Genomic DNA, 23,011 nt, shown 5'->3' on the forward strand with positions numbered 1-23,011 from the left:
ATTTGAATTCAAGGTGGCAAATTTATACGTATTCTACCTTTACATATATGGATACCCCGTTTTGTTACTTTATCCTGTTTATTTTTATGTTACTTATTGTATTCCTTCTATTGTGTATATTTTATATATTTATGTATTTATGTATGTATGTATTTATTTAATACATTTTATATTTTATGTGTTAAATAAAAAAGGAAGCTGAAGCTATAAAAATCAAAACAAAGAGTTTAAGTGAAACTAGTGTTCAAACACACCAGTAGAGAGCTGTGCATTAGGTTGTCTGTTTTGGGAGCTGGAGTTTCTGTGAGAGACTACTTTCACTATATTTTTTAGAAAAGGAGGCCTCTTTTAAAGGGTTTATCTTTTTTTACAGAAGCAACGTCACCATCCAGGTTGAATAATGGTTGTTCGCCCATATACAAAAACAACATTTAATCTACTATAAAGAAGAGTTTTGTTTTTTTGCCTTTTGTTGGCAGCAAAAGTTAGAGCACATATCCTGATCTTTCCAAACATTTTAACTTTCCCATTATAAGAGGGCCTACAGTCCATAAAGTAGAACATTTTTTTCTAGCAAGTTGTTCGCGAATAAAAAAAAAAAAAAAAAAAAAAATGTGGTAACTGCTTCTCTATCCATTTACTGTCAGTTTTACAGTCAGTCTTAGTTTTATTGCACTGCCTGTGATACATTTTATTTATTACACACACACACACACACACACACACACACACGAAAGCTACAATGTTTTTCATACGATAAGAATAGTTTTGATACAATCTACTCATCTAAAACCCATTTTCCTACTCTGAATCAGTCATTTAAAAAAGGTTACAAATCGATTTAAAATGCCAGTAAATCATATTCAAGAGAAACAACAGTCAATTGGGAACCAAATATAGTTTTATTCAGAACATGAAATTCACGCGACAATATTTTGATCAATACAGACAGACAATAAAAACATACCATTCCAACCCATGTGAAAAAAAAATTCAATTGCTCATCTAATGCTCGAAGATTAAAAATGCTAGTAGGCACCAATTACAATGAGTACATTCTAACATCACGGAGTGGCATTTGTGACATGGAGAAACACTGTCGGATTAAAAAAAGAAATCAATATCAAAGCGTTATTAAAAACAAAACAAACTGACCTTCTCTGCTGCATTAGGCAGAGTCTTGAAAATGTTATCTATCATGGGCTGTATCCTCCAAGATGGCCCTTGCTTTCCACCAGTGCAAAAACAAAATTTGAGAAGAGGGGGGACAAGTTCATTCCTACAACAGTGACAGTGTGCTGCAAATCACCTGAGATAAAATTAAATGCACATATGGGTTGAAAAAACACTTTCCACCTGTGAAACCTTTTGATTGCTTTCAGAGGCAAAATAAGACCTCACAGAAGCTCATTCATAAAAAAACACCTTCAATTCAACATGGTGATTTGTGATCAGGAACATAGTTGCTGTCATGAGTTTATTCTGTCTCTGGCTAAAACCACATGCTGAGTGTGCAAGGTGATCAGTGGGCTTTAACTATCAGGACTAAAAGCAGTTGAAGTAGTTCCAGAGCAGGCAATTGCAGTGTGTCGCCCTCTAGTGATTATGTAATGGACACTGCTGTTCAAAACCTGCAAGAGGAAAACAGAAAGGCACCAATATCAGGCAACATCCATCATTTTTTAAACGTTTGTTGTAGGTTTCACAAAAGGTTTAAACTAGGTTCACAATCGATTTATGGCTATGAAGCTTGTGCATTCTTTTAACCTGTTTATAAATTATATCAGGGAGGTTGCAACAGAATAGCAGAGTTGTATTGTACAGGAACACAGTAAATACAGGTTTGTATGCTGCCAATACTTTGTGTTGTTTCGTTGTCTTACCTTAGGCTTTACTTGGGAATTCCTGCCACAACTTCAGACTCAATACCACAGTGATCAGATCCACGCAGGAACTTAAAGAATCCTGATGACCAAAAACAGACCAGAGGACAGTTCATACATATAAATATCTTCATGTCTTAGGTGTTCGAGCACATTGTGTGCAGCTGCTGGGTATATACAGTTCAAGGCGTTTTGCATAGTGATGCATGATAGAGTTGTTGATTTACTGATATTTACTCTGTTGAAGAAAGCTATTCATAAGTAGTAGTACCTCAATGTAAAAATAGTCTCAGCTCAAATGTACTTGAATATCAAAAGTAAAAGAACTTATTAAAAAAAATATTCCCATTTACAGCATTCATTTATCAACATGGCATCCTCTGTATCATTTCAAAAAAAGGTGTAATATATAAGAAATTTTGTTTAAAACAAAAACATTTGTGACATTTTTTAAGGGATGTCAATGTATTGTGTTGCAGAGATATCTATTGAAGTAAGCATGCTAACCAGCTAGGGGATAGCTAATGTAGTCTAATACAAAATATCCGCTCAGAAGGTTGTAATGTTAAGTTTTGGTGACACTCAGAGAAATGTTGCTTCTACAATGTGCTCATTGGAGGCTCTAATTAGTGTATCAGACTGCATTATACTGAAGGTTAATATCTTATTCCCTTCATGCATGTAAAATAGGAGGTCGACCATTTACAACCAAGAGCTATTATCATTGTATGAATGTTAGTTAGAAGTAACGAATATGCGTCTCTGCTCACCGTTATCACCCCAGTCAGTGTTCCAGGAGTTGGCACAGAGCCAGTAGGGAACACCATTCTCCTCCCCCCAGCCCAGGATCTTAATGGCATGGCCGCCCACAGCAGACCCAGACACATGCTGATACACACCTGAGACCAGAAAGGAAAAAACAGACGAGGCAAAGAACACAACACAGAGGACAGGTGAGAAGAATTTTGAGATCAAGTGCGTCAAAACATTTTACAGAATCACTGAGCAAAACAAACAGTGTTTACTCTGTGCTCTGCAGGTTCAGGTTCTGAGAATACAAGTATCCAGTTTTGTCTGTGTTTATACAATATCTGTCTGTTCTGGTGCATGTGTACTTACCAGACTTGTACATCACAAAGTCTTCATAGACGGTAAAGGCTCCCTCTACTGGGCCGTTCTTGTATATCTCAGACTGAATCTGCTCCTCATCTGACAGCACACTGTAAGACGTTTTTCCTGCAACACACTGCGAGTTAGGATTCTGCCTAAAGTTAGCATGCTTAACCCCAATTCCTCCCTAATCAATGGAGGTGACAACTTTTTTTCCTTCTGCCTCTCTTACCATAGTGCTTGTCTTGTTTGTAGCCAGGTGTGTACCCAGCTTCACACTGGAAGACGCAGTCGGGTGTGTCTCCCTGCTCTCCGGTGCAGGGGGGTCTGCTGCCATTCACATGGTGCTCGCAGGGGGCGATGGTGTAGGGACGACAACCTGTACACAAAAACAGATTGTGTCAGAATTGAAGACACCACACGTGTATCACTGTAGGAGCCTCTCGCACAGAAAACTCACCGACGTGGGAGTCGTAGAGGCCTCCAGAGACCAGCCCGTCTTTGGTCCAGAAGTCCCAGGCTGCTGAAGGGTAGCCACCATTACATCTAAAAAGAGATCACATATTTCCACCTTTACAGACAACCACTATACACTCCCTGTTCACACTGTACAACATCAGAGAGGTGCTGATCCAGCTTTTTCTCTCCCAAGTAATAAAACCTTTTACACATTTCTGCATCTCACCCCATGCCACAGCTTTCACAGCATGTCAGCAGATCCTCGGAGGAGATCTCCACGCTGACCTTGGCATTGCTGTGGATACACACACGGTCGGAGATGGCCTCTGCAGCGCCAAACGCCTGTGGGCAGGAGAAACAAGGCATGTCACAGACGCACAAATACAATTTGGGGGGTGTTTTGCCTCATCTTAATGGACTAAGGATAGAACACCCTACTACCCCCTAGTTTCGTTGTTTGAAGTGCACGCGTTACCAACCACGATCACTAACAAAAACTTCCCAGATAAACTGTTGCTCAAACAAATATTAATCCTCAACACCTGTTTAATATGGTCCCATAATTTGAACACTGAGTTTTTAAATCTCACCCAGCAGGATCCACAGGAGCCCTGGTCTCTGATCTCCTTCAGAGTGGGACAGTTGGGCCACTGCGTTCTGGAGTCAAAATTTTTAGGCAGATCCAGGTCACCAGCATACTGAACCCTGAAGAGGACAGAGTCACAGTGTGACAGAGTCAAGTATTTCTGCTATTTCTACAGCTTGATGTACTTTCCCTATTATAGTAAGCAGGTGGGATACAGAGCTGAAAACCCTCACTTCTTCTTTCTATATACATGGTGCTTGAATCATTAGGTGAGGTACAACAAAGCAAGCACTCACACGATATGCATGTATACTTAGTATGAGTGAGACTCACATGACTGGCAGTTTAGGTCCCTTCAGCATCGTACCACAGAGTCTCCGGACATAACTGAAGTCGACATTATGAAAGTTGTGACCAGCCTGCAGGAGAAATGGAAGTGCTCAAACCCACTGACACTTAAGTCCAAGGTAAGATAAAAACAACAACAATAACGAAACTCACCTTCCAGGTAGTGTTAAACTTATTGATGTAGTTGACCATCTCATTGGACAGTGGTTTGAGGTGGGGTCTGGCCAGGCTCACAGACAAGCTGGCAGCCAATAGCAGGAAGGCTGCACGCCACATTTTGACTGAAAAACACAACATGAAGAGGACAAGTTTATTTGGTATTCACATTTGAAATTATTATACTTGAGCTGTGGTAACTGCATAAATTCTAGGGCTGCGCAATTAATGCAAATATTCAAAATTGCAAGAAGCTGCAATCTTTTGATTTTGATGATTGAAAGTGAAATGGACAGTGTGCAGGAGTTTTTGTCCGGATTTAGTCGGCCTTTGGTCTTCTCCTACACACCTGTTGATCCACAGGTGTGCAAAAGTTTTACTCTGAATAGTTTTTTTCAGTGAAAACCATATTCCCACTAATCGTGAATCACAGAGATGAAGTCTGAAGGGAAATGTCTCACAAACAAAGCTACAACAAATGTGCAGCACTGAACCCCATGTGACATCAGACTGAAAACACAGAAGAAACAGGGTTATTCCCCACCTACATACTCATGAAACTAGGCTGATGAAAAGTTCACAGCTGACTAAATGTCACTCTGGCTGCAGCTACAAGTGCAACATGCACACACAGTGTACTCAGAGCAGAGAAAACCCTCTTATGACTTCTGCAGAAGTCTGAGTGTTGTTTACTGAACTGTATATAGACTGTGTTTCAGTTCCCACTTAAAAAGCACAAAAACACCATGTCCTCACCGTTCCTCATGCTGAATGCAGTTTTTAGATATAGGCATGCACCAAGTTCCTTCTCAAACAGTATATATATGAGACCACGTTATAAAAGATATGAACTGTACCGACAAGAACCCATTAGAGATCATAGCGTAGCCTATTAGGGGCGTGGAGTGCACTCAGGATAAGCAGGATGCCAGCTACAATCAATACCAGTGCAGACACTGTGCTTCTTTATAAACACGATGGGAAGGATGAACATGCAGCATTCCTGAAAAAAAAAAGTTAGAGCAGATGATGGTAATCAATCTAAAAGCATAAAGAGCAGGAGTGGAGAACAAAAGTGTCAGAAACAGACACAGGGAGAAATATTAACTTTCTAATTATATCTTTCTAGTTTCTGTTTCTAAAGTGTGTGTGTGTGTGTGTGTGTGTGTGTGTGTGTGTGTGTGTGTGTGTGTGTGTGTGTGTGTGTGTGTTTTTCCAGACCAATGTATGAACCTCATATAATTACATTTGCACACTGTCACACAGATTTACTCTCATGAACAAGAGCCAGTCTTGTCAGGTAAAATCAGCAGAACACCTGTTTAGACATGTCCTGTTTTCACACGGGACAAATAGCAGAAGGGAATCCAAAGACAACAGCTGGGGTCTGTCCGATTTCCAGAGAAACTGGTTTGGTATCACATGACTGAGGCCAATGACACATCATGAGCAAAAAAAAACACCCACACAGACAGAAGAAAGAATAGAAAAATAACTCCCCCTTACACAATGACATCTGTTCCCTGAAATCACACTTTAGCACCACATGATGCACTTCAGCAGCTCGACTTCCTTCATCAGAAGTCTCGACCAGGTTTTTCTACACATTCAACTTCCTTTAGATCGTGTTTTGTGTAATGAGAAAAAAGGAACAGAAGTGCTTCCCTTGGCTGGGTATTAGAAATGTCCTCACCAGGTTGTGTTTGCATGTTGGTTGAACAGAGAGGTCAAAAGGTCTTACAGCAGTTGGGGCTGAATTAATTAGCTGGTGGGAAATATGGAAAACCCAGACAGACAAATTTATATCTGGGCCACCCCAAAAAAATCTAAATGACGCGTTAGTTCAAATTTTAGAGAAGTGGTTCAACCACACAATCACACGCATGGTTGCTGAAGCGAGCAATTTAGATCCGATTTGGAGAAGTGACCCCTCAGCCTGCACCAATGACTGTCCGCAAAGAAATCAGTCTCATGTCACTTACTATCAACATAGATATCAAAGCAAGACTCACGAACGGCTACATGAACTTGCTGAGTCATAATGGACGGCTGTGAGGCTCTGCATCTCCAAAATGTCAAGACCTCTTAACGAAAAACAGCGTGGTGACGGTTTATTTCCGATGCTGACCAACATGTTTTTAAAGAGTAAGGGGTTGTGCAAAGTCTTCCTTCGTGGGAGGTTTAAGACAGAAATGGGTGCGTTCGTGCTAACACAGATTAAAAGACATTCAGCTGGAGAAGACTTCCGTTTCTTCACACATTGTGTTCAGCTATTCCATCTTCCCCCTATAGCCTTATCTTATTAGTTTTCACATATACACCAAACATGACAGTGATGACTAGTATTGTTAAGTACCTCTGAAGAAGGGATATATAATAATATGGATTACTGACCGCCAGTATTGATGACCAATAATAACTAAATGTCACTGTGGCTGCAGCTACAAGTGCAACATGCACACACAGTGTACTCAGAGCAGAGAAAACCCTCTTATCCTCAGTCATGCTATTCAGAGACTTTTCTAGTGGTTACACACACTGCATCAGCAGGCACACATATGCAGTAAAACAGTCCAGTGATTTCAGCTAACGCCTTAGAATTTAATTTACACGCACACACAAGAAATGGACTTTGGACTTTCAACAGGCAGTGCAATCACTTCTGCAGAAGTCTGAGTGTAGTTTACTGAACTGTATATAGACTGTGTTTCAGTTCCCACTTAAAAAGCCCAAAGAACATCATGTCCTCACCGTTCCTCATGCTGTATGCAGTTTTTAGATATAGGCATGCATCAAGTTCCTTCTCAAACAGTATATATGAGACCACGTTATAAAAGATATGAACTGTACCGACAAGAACCCATTAGAGATCATAACATAGCCTATTAGGGGCGTGAAGTGCACTCAGGATATGCAGGATGCCAGCTACAATCAATACCAGTGCAGACACTGTGCTTTTTTATAAACACGATGGGAAGGATGAACATGCAGCATTCCTGATAAAAAGTTAGATCAGATGATGTTAATCAATCTAAAAGCATAAAGAGCAGGAGTGGAGAACAGAAGTGTCAGAAACAGACACAGGGAGAAATATTAACTTTCTGATTATCTTTCTAGTTTCTGTTTCTAAAGTGTGTGTGTGTTTCTTGGTTTTGGTCCTTGGCCACACCCAATTTTCCCTAGACCTATGTATGAACCTCATATAATTACATTTGCACACTGTCACACAGATTTTCTCTCAAGAGCAAGAGCCAGTCTTGTCAGATAAAATCAGTATCGATGACCAATAATTACCTGCCTCTCATGGTGATACTGATGTCTTCCTCTCAAATTGTAAAAAAACCATCTACCTTTCACAAATCCACAAGTTTTGCTTATAGTTTCCTCTCTTTTGCACTGATGGGAGTACTTCCAGGAAACATTCTGGACTAGAGATGGTGTTGTAGTTAAAGTTCACCTGAAAATGAAAATTCAGTCGTACTCTAGTGAATCTCATGCTGATGGAAAGTGAAAGTTTCGCAGTCCACACAATATTTCTGGAGCATCACAGCAAAACAAAAAAAGGAGCATTCTCCTAAACAAACTGAAAGATGGGGAATTGTTTTAATATATTAAAAAAACACAACTGAAATAAACACACTTTGGCTCTATACAGCTTGCCTGGCGTAATCCAAGTCTGCAGAAGCCCCGAAATCACAAATTGCATTTAAAAAGCAATGTTTACACACTTTTATAATCCAAAATCTTTACTGTAGACGCCAAGCTTAAAGCGTTAGCGTGCACCATGTCTGAAGTGGGTGCACAAGCATCATCAGAGGGTGTCAATAAAGTATTTTCACATCAGTGCGTGATCTCAGGGGTTATGGAGACTTGGATTTAGCTGGATGAGCTGTGTGGAGCCATTTTATGTTATATTACTGTTGTTTTTTTGGATTTTTAAACAAGTCCCCATTCACTTCAGTTGTTTAGGAGAATGCTGCAAAGCTGCTTCATTGTGACGCTCCAGAAATGTTTTCGTGGACTACGAAACTTTCACCTGACTTTTCATCAACGTGACCGCGAGCAGATACTGACTGAATTACCATTTTGTGGCTGAACTTTTCCTTTAAACAAAGCATCATACAGTCTGATTGTGTAATTCTGCTCTGGTAGGTTTGCTCTCTTTGTCTGCTGACTGATGAAACTCATTTCCTCATTCTCTGGCCAGATTTACTCAATAGTTGCAAACGCCCAGATAAATTGTTGCTGATGATTTCCTTTGTTTTGCACTGATGGGAGCCTCTACTGCGACACAGCCTGGACTGGAAATTGTGTTTTAGTAGGTCATTTTATAAAAAAGACAAATCAATCCCAGTTCATTCAGCTTTAACATCCCCTGCTGTATCACAGTCATGTTATAACTCAATAAAAACCAGTGTCTTTGTATTGTTGAAGCAGACAGCAGGATGGCTGCCAGCAGTGCCCATAAAAAAAACCTGCTTTCACTTTCCATTTCCCTGTCATGTGACGGTTTAGTATCATGTTTCACATTTATTTTAACTTCAGGTTTTACGTTTCTTTTGTCTTTAATTGAGCTGCTGCCTGCACCAGGTTTACCTGAACATTTCGTCCTCATTATTAATAAATGACACAGTCAGTCGTGTGTTTGGATGAATTAGCTTCACCTGCTTTCAAACCTCTTTTTTTAAATCTCATCACCCCTGACGCATAAAATGAGTCAGTACAAAACAACAACCACCATTTGCGCTATGAAAAACAAACAGCGAGGACTTTAAACTTCTCTCTGTGCCAAATAAGTCGACGCCAGTCCGAAATATTAACAGAAAATGTTCATTTCGCATGTTTTTTTGACGGTAACGTATAAGTTTGGCGTTACATGTTTAGCTAGCTTAACTGCTAACTCGCCGTGTAAACAATCTGATAACAAACAAACTGAGGCCGCTGTTTGTTTACAGCAAACACACACACATAAATAACTCACCTGTAGCTGTAGTGTGTCAGCTTTTGGTGTGAACTTGGATAAAAGAAAATCTTTAGGCTCCCCTTTCTGTGAGTGAGTGTCCGACTCCAGTCAAACAAACTGTGATTGTGAGTCGGTCGCTGCTCCGCTCACATTTATTCCTGAAACCACGTGACCGGTCACATGAACGCGGCTCATGTGACGGCACCACTCCGCCCTTTTCACTGCGGTCAGTGGGTGTCCTGGTGCCTTCACACCACTGGCTTCCTCTTATTGACAACAGAAATAATGTGAATCTGGTTTAAACGAGACAGTTTTTTGTGTTTTTGTTATTTTAAACCGACATCCACGCGACCTGCGCTACACCGGTCTGACCGCCAGGTGGTGCTGAAACTCACCCTCAGTGTCACCGCCTCACCTTCAACTCTACAATCTGTGAGATCTGTCGGACATACTGACATATTTCCACCTTTTCTTTTTGGTAAATATCATTTGATATGATATTGCAGGTAAGGCCCGCACCCTGCTGTCTCGTGTGATTAAAAGAAATGTCAGATCAGATTGATTAATGGCAAATACCTGTATCAGAAGGAGCTTCAGGGACATCCTGGGCCTCTGGGTGAGAGCCAAGTGTGCAGGTTAGTAATGACCATCCATGACCCAGTGACCTTTGCTATTCATACACACTGAACCCCAAATTGCTCCTGATGAGCGGTTGGCACCTTGCATGGCAGCCTCTGCCACTAGTGTATGAATGGGTGAACGTGACAAGTGATTTAAGGCGCTTTGAGCGGTATAGAAATGCCATTTACTCGTTATATAGCTGATTTAGACATTTGCTTACATACAAGAATTATAGGAAATAATGTTTACAGACAATGAAAGGCATAAAGCAAAATAAATTGTCAAACACTTGATGATTTGTCTACATATTCGAAAAAGAGTTAGAAGAAGTATAAACTTATTTTAACCCACCCCTTCACCACAAGTCACTGAATGATAATTATCCAGCTTCCCTATACAACTTGTCTAAATATAATATTGATGACCTTTTATCTTTGTCATACAAAAATATAAATTCATTACGGATATACTATCCTTATCAAAAATATAAATTCATTATTTACATATTTTTATCAGTCATATTCATCTTAATCATATTGAGCACTTTTTTCTTTATTCAAATATGTTTTACTCAGTAAAAATCAGGACAGTAAATTGCCTGTCCTTTGGCATAACAGACACGGGATTAGTTAACCCTCTCAGTCAAACATACAGATAACGATGTAGTGAATTTCCTTTTTTGATTTTATATTAATGGGTTTAAGTAAAGTGTCTTTTGAGGGTTAAAGTAAATGCACGCTGGAATATGAAGCATATGACCTTTTTTAGTCATGGTGGTATTTTTAGTTTATCTGTCACTTTTATGTCTTACTTTGATAAGTAACTTGTGATTTGTAGCTGATGGGACAATGGATACTGCTGTGTCATGCTGTGGATCACTGACCACATCTGCTTTCTCTTCCTTTATTAGTCCGTCATCTGACTCTCAAACTGATGAGATGGGACAAATACTGTAAGCACAGCACACTAACAGCAGTCACTGATTTGCTAAACAAGTTGCGCAAGAGCAGATCCTCATTTTAAATGACATGTTTTATTTCAGCCAGTGTTACATTTATTGTTATTTAAGTTTAATTAAATTACTGCACGGTTAACTTGGGGCCATGTAGTGTACCAGCATGGGAATACTGTACACTATGAACAAAAGAGTCGGAGGTGATTAATGCCCCTGGCCACAGTCGCAGATTAATCCAGTCCTATAAAAAGTACAGCATGTTTACTGCAACAAACAAGACATCACTCCGAGCTTGGATCATGATTTATGACTTTATTTTGTCACATCGATAGCACAGTTAATGACTCACTAACACCGACCACAGCTGCTCTGTGGAGATCCTTGCAGAGATGAGGTGACGCATGTTGATAAATGGAGGCCGTCCTGTGACTAAGTGACGTTACACTCAATCAGCAAACTAATTCCAGTCTGTCAATGAAAACTATAAACCGTCTCTAAACAAGTTCACATGTGAAACTTTGAAACACTGCACTGTGGCTGTCCACACGTCTCGTAACAGTAACTGTGACCAAATATACAAAAGAACATTTAAAAAATACAAAATGAGTCAAATAAGAAACACAAGCAAACGTTATCATACACGTCAGGTACAGGAAGCAAAGCGTATAGTTCTAATATAAAGCAACACACACACACGGAGACAAGCTGCAGCTGTCTTTTCACAAGGCAAAGCTGATTCATGATCAAGCCAAGGCATCGTCTAAAGCGTGTGCGTGGACATTTCTAATAACTGCACTAAGATACATTTCATTAGCTGGCTTATTGCTGCTGCATACACATACATTCCAGCATGTGCCCTTCACTTACTGTCATGTTAATGTGTGTGTGCGTGGTTACAAGTGCTTCTTTCTCTTAAGGAATAGATACAATTCTCTGGATGTCTGTATGAACGAGTAACATGCAGTGACTTCTTTATCTCCTATCAGCAGGTACATGATAACAGTTTGACACAGTTTGATAAAGCGGTTCTGCCGAAAGCATCTTTTCCTCTGTACTTTGTACCATAAATCCATTTATGGTCTCAAAGCGCTGCCTGTGTTTTATCACCAAATATGAGCAACACAACCATAACTGCTCATTACAGATAGAGACCTTACTTTATAATTATATTTGTTAAGAAAGAAAGAAAGAAAGAAAGAAGGAATTATAACATAGTAAAAAAACAAAAACAAAGACAGACTATACATGGAAGACACTGTTAAATACCACAATCTATAATTACAATCAGATTTCACTTATTGAAATAAATAATATATAATATAACATAACATAATACTGTCATTGACAATCTTGAAACTCATAGCAGCAAATTATTATTTTACTTTTATGCAACATTTGTATCCTGAAACCTCTGTCCCTCTCCTAGTCTCCCTGTCTGGTAGCTACATTATCCAAAATGTTTCATACTGCTGAACAAAGGCTCAAATGTCGTAAAGTAAAGCAGTTACAATTTCTCACTGTCACAATAAAAGATTGTTTTGTTGGAAGGAAATTCAGTTTCACTGAGGTAGGAGGCTCAACTAATGGATAGGCGGATAGGCTGTGAGTTGTGGGCTTTACAGGAGAATATAGTAAATAGTCTTTTAGAGTTGGAGCTAATAATTTAAGACTATGACTAAATTAGATTTCCCCAGGTGATTCAGTAAAATGCTGAAATTAGCTTGCAAACTAGATTTAGTGTTGTACTGTCATCTGTAAAATACAAACATGGTAACACACGTCAAACTTTAAAGTTAGCGAACAAGGCTACGAGTTTTTTTAAGCTCTAATTTTCCAGTGTAATGTTGCATGTTTACTCTGATGGATTGTCTACATCTGAGGACATTTTCCTCTACAAGAAGGAAACCAAGCCTGCATATTGTGAATTTTAAAAAAGCAGCTGGGTACACAGTCACCTTTGATGACGCTGCACTACAAGTTTAAAGGTGCAATATGTAAGACGATTTACCTCGGCTCTGACCAGGACTCTGAGGACACCACGGGTTCAGGCGGGGACAGGAAAGAGAGGGAGGTTGGACATCAGTCAGCACAATCCTCTGGAGGACTGGACTATACTAGTGGACCATCCCCTCTTGAGGTACAAAGTGATATTATGAAACAAGGCGGGCCAGAGCTAGCTTGTTACATGCTAACATCATTAAATATCTCTGCAACACAATACATAGACGTCTCGAACATACCATCCAAACTGTTGTTTCTTTGCATTCTGTTGATAATTTTTGCAGATTTTTGAAATGAAAATTCTTACATATTGCACCTTTAACTGTCTTTACAAGGCAGGTACATAGTTTCTACATGTGCCTTTAAGTCCAAAAACAATGCTAAATGCTAATAATTAGGCTAGCAGTAAATTCTTTTATCGATCAGTAAGTAAAAATCTAAAATTTAAAGCAGATTGGGACCACAGCAATTTGGACTGAAAAACACTGTGGGTGGTGAGGTATCTTTAACTTCCCTCCCAGCACATTCGGGTTTGTTGCCATAGCAACTCAGATCAACAGTACACACATCTGTACCGACGTACATCATACCTGATTATCATTCATACACGTCGTACTTCTTTCATCAATTAAAAAAATAGAACGTCAGAGGTGTTCAGAAAAGCTTCCTCCTCTTTTCGGAGACAGGAACTTACATTTATTATGTCTGTTTGTTGAAGGCTGCAGTATCTTTTCTTTGTTTGATTTCATCCATTCATCCAGCCAAACCCTGATTATATATTTTATCAATTTCAAGAGAGTATGAGTGTATATGGGGAGCTCTGATTATTTACGTTTTAATTAAGAGATTCAAAGCATTTCTGCAGGTCACAAACAAAGTAATTAACAAACGTGAAAACTATATGTTTTGATATCACATATCTGATCACTAAACTCCTCTTTATCAATCTATATTGCTGTATTTCCCTCTGATAAATTCACATGTTATAACCGTAGTGTGGTCTACAGAATATCATGCTACAGCCTCTGGCTAACAATAAACTTTAGCTGTGAAGTGGTGACGGACTAAAATTATTGCAGCTACAAAAGACAAAAGCATAACGGATCGTTTATAAAATGTTTTTCCCTCAAACGTTTACTTTTTGTCATTTGCTTATCTGATAGTTTCATGAAAATAAAGACAGACACATCAATTCATGTTTTTGACTATTTTAAAGACTGAAAATACTGAAAATTCTTTGTCTTTGTCAGTAATGTGTGTAAACACCAACCATGTACCGAAGTGTACACACAGCAACGAACTGACTGATGACTAGATGAACGAGCGGCTTCCTGAAAACATCATCTACAGCGTTTGCTAGCTTAATAACATCAACGACTTTGAAGGTATACTATGATTTGCATAAGTGCGCATTATTTATATATTCAATAACAGATCATTGCCTTCGTTGAGTCGGACTAATTTAAAAAAAGAGTGGCGTTACAGGAGATTCTGCTCAGCGGCCAGGCGGACACCATGTTTGATTATTGTAAACTGGTTTAATTACCTGCTTCATTTGGAAGATTCAAATGATTGTTTATGCTTCATGATTTTAAATATAATCATCATGATTATTTTAATAAATCGTTTGCTCCTATATTTCGCTGACTCTGCTGCCTGAGATAAGCGAGAGACTTGACTGCGTTTTCAGTTTTCTGAAAAGTGTAAAGGTTCATTTGAATGAATGAAAGTGGTGCCCCACGTTCATTAGCACCTGTGAGTGTTTATCTGTTATCTTTTGATGGGTAAACCAGACCCAATCTTCTGTTAATACTGATCCGTAGTGTAGTGATTTTGTTTTATATCAAATGGTTTGAAAGAACTGAAAAAATACAAAAACTCCCCCCACTCCAGATTTCCTTGTACAGACGTTTTAGTCGCTGCTAACTTCCTCTGATGGCCTTGGTAGGAAGCAGACTATCGCCTGACATGTGTGATTTTACCAACTGCTTCGATTTCACCTGCCAACAGGAGCTTCACGGTACCATGCAAGGAGATTCATACTGGTACACCCTCCTCCCTGCAGGCGCTCCAACCAACCAGGAGTTGCTTGTGCAGCAACACGGACCAATAAACACTGCTAAATGTGTTAACTTTTTCATGTCAGGGGAAAACATAAATAAAAATCTATACTGTAGGACTGATTCAAATGAGCTGAGCTGAAGATGTCTTCTAACTCCCCACCAAGCCTTCCCAAGTTAGTTAATGTATGAATTCATGTATATTCTTAACTGCTAAATTGAAAAAGATATCATTGCCCACCCAGGATCTCCCTTCCCCTTTACCCCCATCCGCCCTACACCATCCTCTCTCGACTGTCCACAAACTGGACAATCTGTTTGCGAGCGTGGGAGATGACTGGAGTGAGTGGGACGATCTGACCACCAGGCGTAGTGGCTCCAGGAGATGAAGCACCAGGAGATGAAGCACCAGGAGTGGAAGCAGCGGGTGTCGAGGCAGCGGGTGTTGAAGCTGCTGGCGTTGGAGCTGTAGATATTGAATCTCCAGGTGTCGAAGCTCCAGAAGCAGATGCAGCAGGGGTTGAACCACCGGGGGTTCCACCTGGTGTTGTGCCAGGAGTGGCAGGGATGACAACAACAGGGGCCAGGCCTGGACTCTCAGCTCCGGCCCGAGACTCCAGTCGTGGGGTGGATGTGATAAACCGAGCCTCCCTGATCCGGTAGGGACTTCTGTAGGTGGAGATGGGCGACAACTCGGAGCCCCAGCCAAGATAGCTCCCACTGGAAGGAGACTGTGCATCTGCGCTGAAGTACAGCGTGGTGCTGGACTCTCCGGGTAATGCTGGTTTCTTCTCCGGAGAACCAATCAGGAGAGGAGAACGTCGCTCAGGAGACCAGCCTGGAGTCTTGATGTCCAGGGAGCCCACGGAGGACGAGGCTTCGGTCAAGGTACCAGCGTTGCTGTCAATGTGGCGGAGGCTTCCTTGCAGTTGCGGAGATGAGGGTGTTGGTGAGCCGTAAGCAGCACTCTGAAACTCCTCATCACCTTTGGATATAAAATCACATTGAATTAAAAGGCAGTATCATACCTGAGGTGTGACGACTGGGGCACTAGTCATAATAAATATACTGTTTTCTTGTCTGCAATAAGACCTTCAGTGAGGGTGATGTGTTTTTCTAACCTCTTTCTGATGGTGGGGCGCTGGAGTCTTCTTCTGCAGTCTCTTCAGGAATGACCTCCTGGACTGGGATGATCTCTGGAAACCTTCTCATATCCTGGATGCTTGTGGGAGGAGCTTTTCTCACTGGTCTGGCTACCACAGTGTTTAGAGGTGGCTTTGGTGGCGCCACCACCTCTTTCACCTGTGAGATAAGACAGACGGATGAGCCTCAGACTGCAGACTTTACTGTATTCTTAGTGGATTTACTGTGGGCTAAACTGAACAGAGATCTTGCCTGTGGAGCCAGGGTCACCTGTGGTGGAGCTGGTTGAGGAGCTGGCTGTGAGATCTGAAGAACCGGCGGTTGAGCAGGTGTAAACTGACAAAAAACACAAAACAAGTACAAGAAACCACAGTTAGGAAAGACAGGTTTACGAAGTAGATATCAGACGAGATCGAGATGTCTCACTACTAACACCAATGAGCTGGATATTTCAACAACAGGGACGCAACAAACCCGAGGGACATGGAAGTCATCGGGGGAGTGAACTTCTTCAGACAGACCCATAAGACCGGCCAGTCCTCCCTCGCCATACGACGACCAGACCCTAGTTACATCCCCTGTCTTCATGGCCAAGCGAATCAGCAGCCAGTGGTGATGTTTCCAACCTTCCCATTGGATAGGGAGATCCATGAGGGTCCCACCTCCTGAGTGGATTGACAAAAATGGTCATTATAATGGATGGATCGATGGATGGATATATGGATGGATAGATAGATAGATCTTTAACAGACCAGACAGTGTTGCATGACGATGGAAAGTGGGTGTGACTTTCTCCTCCAATGACAGTGCAGATCCACGCTCCATGCAGGCTCCACCAATCCCCCTGTGGCGAATGCTTTGGAAAATCTCAAAGGACTTTGGGTGGAGGAATCGATAGTACAGCACCAACGCTATCAGTCCTGGAGAGAGAGAGAGAGCGAGGAGGACTTGAAATATGTAAACTCTACAGACTTCGAACATACAGGGGTGGAAAACTACACATAATTGAGAGAGAGTGTATTTGCATTTGTATACATATCTAATCTCTGTCTCTCATAGTGTGTGGCTGTGTTTCTCACAGTGTTGGTGTGATGTTCCAACATCATAATTAATGTTGCTCCAGGAACATCATTTCAACTTAGTCTACATCCGAAGCGGGTCATTGTGGCTGAATGGATTTTGTAAAGGACTTCCATCAGGAGACTGGGGTCTGTTTCACTTTCCTGTCACAGTTTGGTTTGGTTTAGGCATCAAAAATTCTTAGTTTGGGTTAAACAGGCTGTGTCAAAATATAACCACATGTTAACTACTCCAATATGCATATTTTTCCAGTCTTTTCCCAAATCACAAAGCTATGACATTACAAAAACCTGATTAGCCAGTTGCAGTTATTGCCCTGAAGCATTATTAATTATGATATTTCAGGCACAACACCAACACAACGATATCAGATCGTGTGTGTGTCTCACCAATGAGGAAGCTACAGAAGATTGCAGCTGGGATCCCCACGGTATCCCAGGACACCATGGTAAACAACCACGAGGACGCCAGAAGAAGAAAAGCGTTCTCCAAGAACATGGCCTGGAGAAGAATGGACAAAAACAGAGGAAGATGTTTACCTTTTCACACAATGTTTGTCTCAGTCTTGTAGTTTTTTATTCAGCTTTTTAGGGGTTAGGGTTCAAATCCAAAGGTTAGACTGTATATGTTTTATCTTATAACTTGTTTTTCTTTATTCAAAACAATTGTTTTTAGAGTCTCACATGTTGTGTGTCTGTGTCTCTGTTTTTATTAATGGTCCTGCCCACAAAAAGTCTGACACACGGTTATGAAATGACCACACACAAACAAACACACACAAACACACACATACCAGGTAGAAGCCAGCCATGCGGCATCTGGATTGGCCGTACTTCACGTTGAGGAAAAGGAAGATGTGAATGGCTCCCAGAACGAGGTTGAAGATCCTCCATCGACTAGTTGAGCGTATGATGTCAGTCTGCTGGGCCACCATCCAGAAAGTTGCACCCAGCCAGTGCACGCCTGGCACACACACACACACACACCCATTTGAACATTTAACCTTTAATACATACATAAACACACTCTTTCAGACAAAACTGTTCACCGTAAACCTGACAGTAGAGGAGGGGTATGATGTCCTCACCACGACATTTGGCTGTAAACCACATGACTCGTATCCTTATCAGAAACTGAACTGTTTGTCAGATTCAACAGTCTGAAGATGAAGCCTTGGCATCCAGACTTACCAATGACTCCCAGGATCCATTGTTTGAAGATCCGTGTAAAGAGCATGAGAATGGCACATCGAGCTCCCAACATACCGACCTGCAGACAGAAAAAACAGATCTGTCACACAACAGCCCCTCACTATATTGATCCTGTTATCTTATTTTGGCCTTTTGGAAGGTTGTTTAAACATGCCCACCCTCCACACCAGTCGACAGAGAATGGCAGCAGGGGTCATCTGTAGGTGTCCTGGTCTGATGAGCGAACAGGCTCTGGCATAGAGGACCAAGGCCCAGGACAGAGACAGCAAACACACCACAAAACAAACTGAGGCTGGAGGGGAGAGAGAGCAGGAAGGAGGCGGACAGGAAAAGAAATGTGAACACTTCCATACATAGTAATGCTATACATGAACCCCTGTTTCCCTATGGTAAGGTAGCACTTGATGTGTGCTCCTCTCTTGTGCCTCGTGTTGCATTTTTCTAGCTGATTGCACCACATTTTCCATCAAGTTCATTTAACGGTCCGTTGCGCAGGCAGCCCTGCTCCACAGGTGCGTCACACTGTTTTGCCAAAGATAAGCTTTTCCAAGTCATTTGGGAAGCAGCTGCACCTGTAGCAACAAGTCTGTGTATGATTGGGGCCAAATATGCAAAATCGTAATCACACTAAGGTTGGGATGAAATACTGAGATGCTCTGCAGTGAGACAATACAGACCATTAGAGGAGCCAGCTCGCCCATTACTACATCGACCATTAATGTACAATAGATCTTGTGGTGTACATCTAATGCAGGAAGTGATAAAGTGGATAAGCGGTCCTGCCCCTGTATCTTTAATCATGATGGAAATATTCTTTACCACGTACAGTACCAGTTAAGAACAAATACAGCAGATACAGCTTTAAAAATTTAGTGCATGCTATTCTGGGGAGCACCGGGTGTCCCTCGTAAGGTTCCCACCTGAATGTAATAACTGAGTCTCTGGCCACTTGGTTGAACAAAACCTTGAAATATCGCTAACTTTTTAGGTGAATATGTTAGCAAAGAGTTGCATATTTACACATCCAGCAGTTACAGAGCAACACTAGTCACTATCGCTGTCTTAAATGAGGTTATGAGAGTGAATCAAAACAGTAAAATTGTGGTCCAAGCAGCTAAAACAAGAACATGAGCTTAACCTCACTATAAGCACACATGCTTTCTACATTCCCATGTTCAGTCGCTCTGTACCTGGAGACTTGATTCCTATGTCAGTACAGATGAGCACATAGCACTGCAGCAGCGTCTGAGGGAGGGTGACCACCAAGGCCTCAAACAGACGTAAGGCGGAACAATCAGCCTGCTGCATGATCTCACCGTACACGTCCTCATCTGGCAGAGTCATGCACTCCAACAGCCTGGATAGAGAAACAGAAGAGAGAGAAAGAAATGCCACAATGAACACCTTTTTTTATCATAATCATCAAATGTAAGCAAATGTTGGCAGACTTTCACTGCAGCTGTCTTTGTTGCACGCACACAAGGTTTGCCCACCTTTTGAATAGCCCCAGGTGTAGTATGTGTGTCCAGGTGAGAGACTTCCTGCGTATGCGTCCATCTGACAGGTACCACAGATAACTGAGCCACTGAGGACCCCAACCTGAGAAACAACAAGGACGAAACAAATATAAATAAAATATCTGTCCGTCTCTGTAACTGAGCACCACCAATAACACATTTCTGTTGTAAATACAGATATCCGTATCTTGTTGTTGTTCATCTCACCTGGCAGCAGGAACAGTGCAGTGAAGCCAGCGAGATAGGCATAGCAGTAGTTGTGTCCAATCCACAGGTAGTACACAAAGCAGTAGATCACTGAGGAGAGACGGGCACAAACACACACGTAAACTCAATGAATAGTCGAATAAACACAAAGAAATGTTCCTTTATTTGTGATCGGGATGTAAGTCTGAGTCTGCTCATGATGCTATAGACTACTGTGATATAGTTTTAATCATAAATCACAATCAATTGGCCGCTGATCAATTTGTATCAGGTAAGTCACATTGTATATTTGGATAAGCCTCAGCTGACACCTGCACAGACAATTGTAGGACTATAAAACAGATATTGTAACTTACAGGAGCGTAAAGCACAGACTGGCAGTACTTTGTATGATACTGCTTATGTTGTAGTGTTAAGCATTTTAGCTCGTATCTTACATAGATACCGGCTTTTTGGGGCCAATGATGATATTTATATCAGGGAGTAAAAAAAATCCAATATCAATATATCAGCTGATATTCCTATACAATCTGAATACATAAATAAACACACATTCTTTGCAAGGATCCCACAAATGTGGTTATCAAACGCTGGATGATTTAACAATACATTTTCATGTCCAAAATGACATCAGTGCACTGAAACAGTAAACTTAACTGAAACAGTATTAACAGGTGGAGCTCTTCTTCTGTTATATTTACGGTAGCTAAGACACTTTGCAGCAGACCAACTCTGCACATGCCAACAAAGTTATATTCTGAGTAAATACTTCAGGGCACTTCAAGGCACATCTCATCAGACAATTGTATTAAGCGTCCATGTAAATAGCTCAGCTGGAGCCTCGAACCTAAATGATTTCAATCAGTTTGAAAAAATACTGTCCATGGATCCACAGCTTTTGATAATGGCTGATAATATCTGCTGCCTGATATGTTAGTCAGGCTCTTATCTTATGAGAGCCCACAATATTTCAAATGACCTCTGTTCTGCATCCCATGTAAGGTTTGTTGACAACAAGAGGGCTGCCTCCTCTTCCTCTCCTCTTCTCTTCTCCTCTCCTCTCCTCCTCTTCTGTCTCCTCTCCTCTCCTCCACTCTCCTCTCCTCTCCTTCACTCTCCTCTCCTCTCCTCTCCTCCACTCTCCTCTCCTCTCCTCCACTCTCCTCTCCTCTCCTTCACTCTCCTCTCCTCTCCTCTCCTCCACTCTCCTCTCCTTTTCTTCTTCCTTTTATCCTCCTCTCCTCTCCTTCACTCTCCTCTCCTCTCCTCTCCTCTCCTCCACTCTCCTCTCCTCTCCTCTCCTCTCCTCTCCTCTCCTCTCCTCTCCTCTCCTCTCCTACAGACAGTCTCTTCTGCCTCTGCTCTGCAGCTCTGCCCTCCTCCACTCCTCCACTCATGTAATCTGAACCGTTTAAACTGCTAAACAGGCGGGCTGTCCTGGCAGACTAGGCCCCATCCCGGGGTACGCCCATCCCCTCGTCCATTCATCCACCTCCCAAAAAAAAAAAGGGCGCTTAAATATGACAACATAGCCCCGCTTTGTTTACAGATCCCACAGAGGCTGAGATGGTGCAGCTGAGAAGATGGAAAACTCAGGCGTGAGTCTGCAGTTTTGCTGCATGCAGGATTTCATAACATGCAGCGTATAAAAATAGGAAAGAGGCGCACTGGTGCTGACTGCAGACTGGTGTGGCTCTATTATTCATGACAACACACACACACACACACACACACACACACACACACACACACACACACACACACACACACACACAGCCGCTGGGCTGAGACACATGTACAACTTCACATGTTTGTATGATTGATGCGGATAATTAAACACAATCTGACATCTGAAACCTTCTGTCTCACCTAGAGCGAGCGAGCGTCTCCTCCAGCCCACACACACACACACACACATACTGTGGCCGCGCACACGCACGCGCACGCCAATAAAGTCAAATAACACACAACAGGACACACATACACACACCACCACATTACAATCACACCGTCAGTCTCACAACACTCACACTTCATTATTAAACGTGCAGGGTGTGTGTGTGTGCGTGTGTGTGTGTGTGTGTGTCCCAGGTAGGACTCACGTGCCGTCCTCTCTGCAATGATGAGAAATGCGGTAAAGGCGAACACGCAAACTTGGCAGCACGGCATGCAGGCGCCTCCATTGCTCGGAGTCGCCGAGTAGTCCCTCATTGCGGGTGGAGAAGCTCAGGCCGGCGGTGCTGACGGTGTGTGTTGCAGGTCTGCAGGCCGCTGTTGTTCTGGTTCTGGGCGGGAGTCGGTCCAGCTGCGGCAGCCTCCTCTCTCCGCTCACAGTCCCCGTCCCAACGTCACCGCCCGTCCCGTTAAAGCGGCAGCAGTGCTGCTGCTGGAGGAGGTGAGACGGTCCCAGACTCATGCATCATACTCAGGTCATCAACTACAGACGATTATTCACACATTTTGTCTTTTTGTGTGTGTTTTAGTGATCAGTCGATGATATCATGGCTTTTTTTATGTTGCAGTCTAATAAGAACATAATAGGCCAGAATCTAACTTAATTCACCTAATTATTCAAATAGAAAAAACTTATATTAGTCATAAAGATGCTCATTTATTTATGTGTCACTTTATCTGACAGGGAAAATACATGTAGACATTACTACATCTAATTAAAATGCAACCAATGGGGCTCTAGCTGTGGCTCATCTGCA

At 41.7% G+C, this 23,011-nt stretch overlaps 2 protein-coding genes across 2 annotated transcripts; both read right to left on the reverse strand.

The window, feature by feature from the left end:
• Positions 1-883: 883 nt before the first annotated feature.
• Positions 884-9,632, reverse strand: ctsba (cathepsin Ba). Its single transcript, XM_073464401.1, has 11 exons — positions 9,524-9,632; positions 4,540-4,667; positions 4,372-4,457; positions 4,043-4,157; positions 3,679-3,794; positions 3,454-3,539; positions 3,226-3,372; positions 3,003-3,119; positions 2,654-2,782; positions 1,884-1,965; positions 884-1,631 (listed from the first exon to the last, which is right to left on the reverse strand). Exons 2-10 carry the CDS (start codon positions 4,660-4,662, stop codon positions 1,892-1,894), a joined length of 993 nt encoding a protein of 330 aa, XP_073320502.1. The 5' UTR covers positions 4,663-4,667; positions 9,524-9,632; the 3' UTR covers positions 884-1,631; positions 1,884-1,891.
• Positions 9,633-15,417: 5,785 nt separating this feature from the next.
• xkr5b (XK related 5b) lies at positions 15,418-22,511 on the reverse strand. The gene is made up of 14 exons (XM_073465032.1): positions 22,403-22,511; positions 20,301-20,390; positions 20,070-20,175; positions 19,767-19,933; positions 18,735-18,868; positions 18,556-18,634; positions 18,159-18,328; positions 17,755-17,866; positions 17,038-17,205; positions 16,760-16,950; positions 16,538-16,621; positions 16,264-16,444; positions 15,672-16,127; positions 15,418-15,593 (listed from the first exon to the last, which is right to left on the reverse strand). The coding sequence occupies exons 1-14, from the start codon at positions 22,509-22,511 to the stop codon at positions 15,418-15,420; spliced, it is 2,223 nt and encodes a 740-aa protein (XP_073321133.1).
• Positions 22,512-23,011: the final 500 nt, after the last annotated feature.

The sequence above is a fragment of the Pagrus major genome, chromosome 4, assembly GCF_040436345.1.
Source record: "Pagrus major chromosome 4, Pma_NU_1.0".
NCBI lineage: Eukaryota > Metazoa > Chordata > Actinopteri > Spariformes > Sparidae > Pagrus > Pagrus major.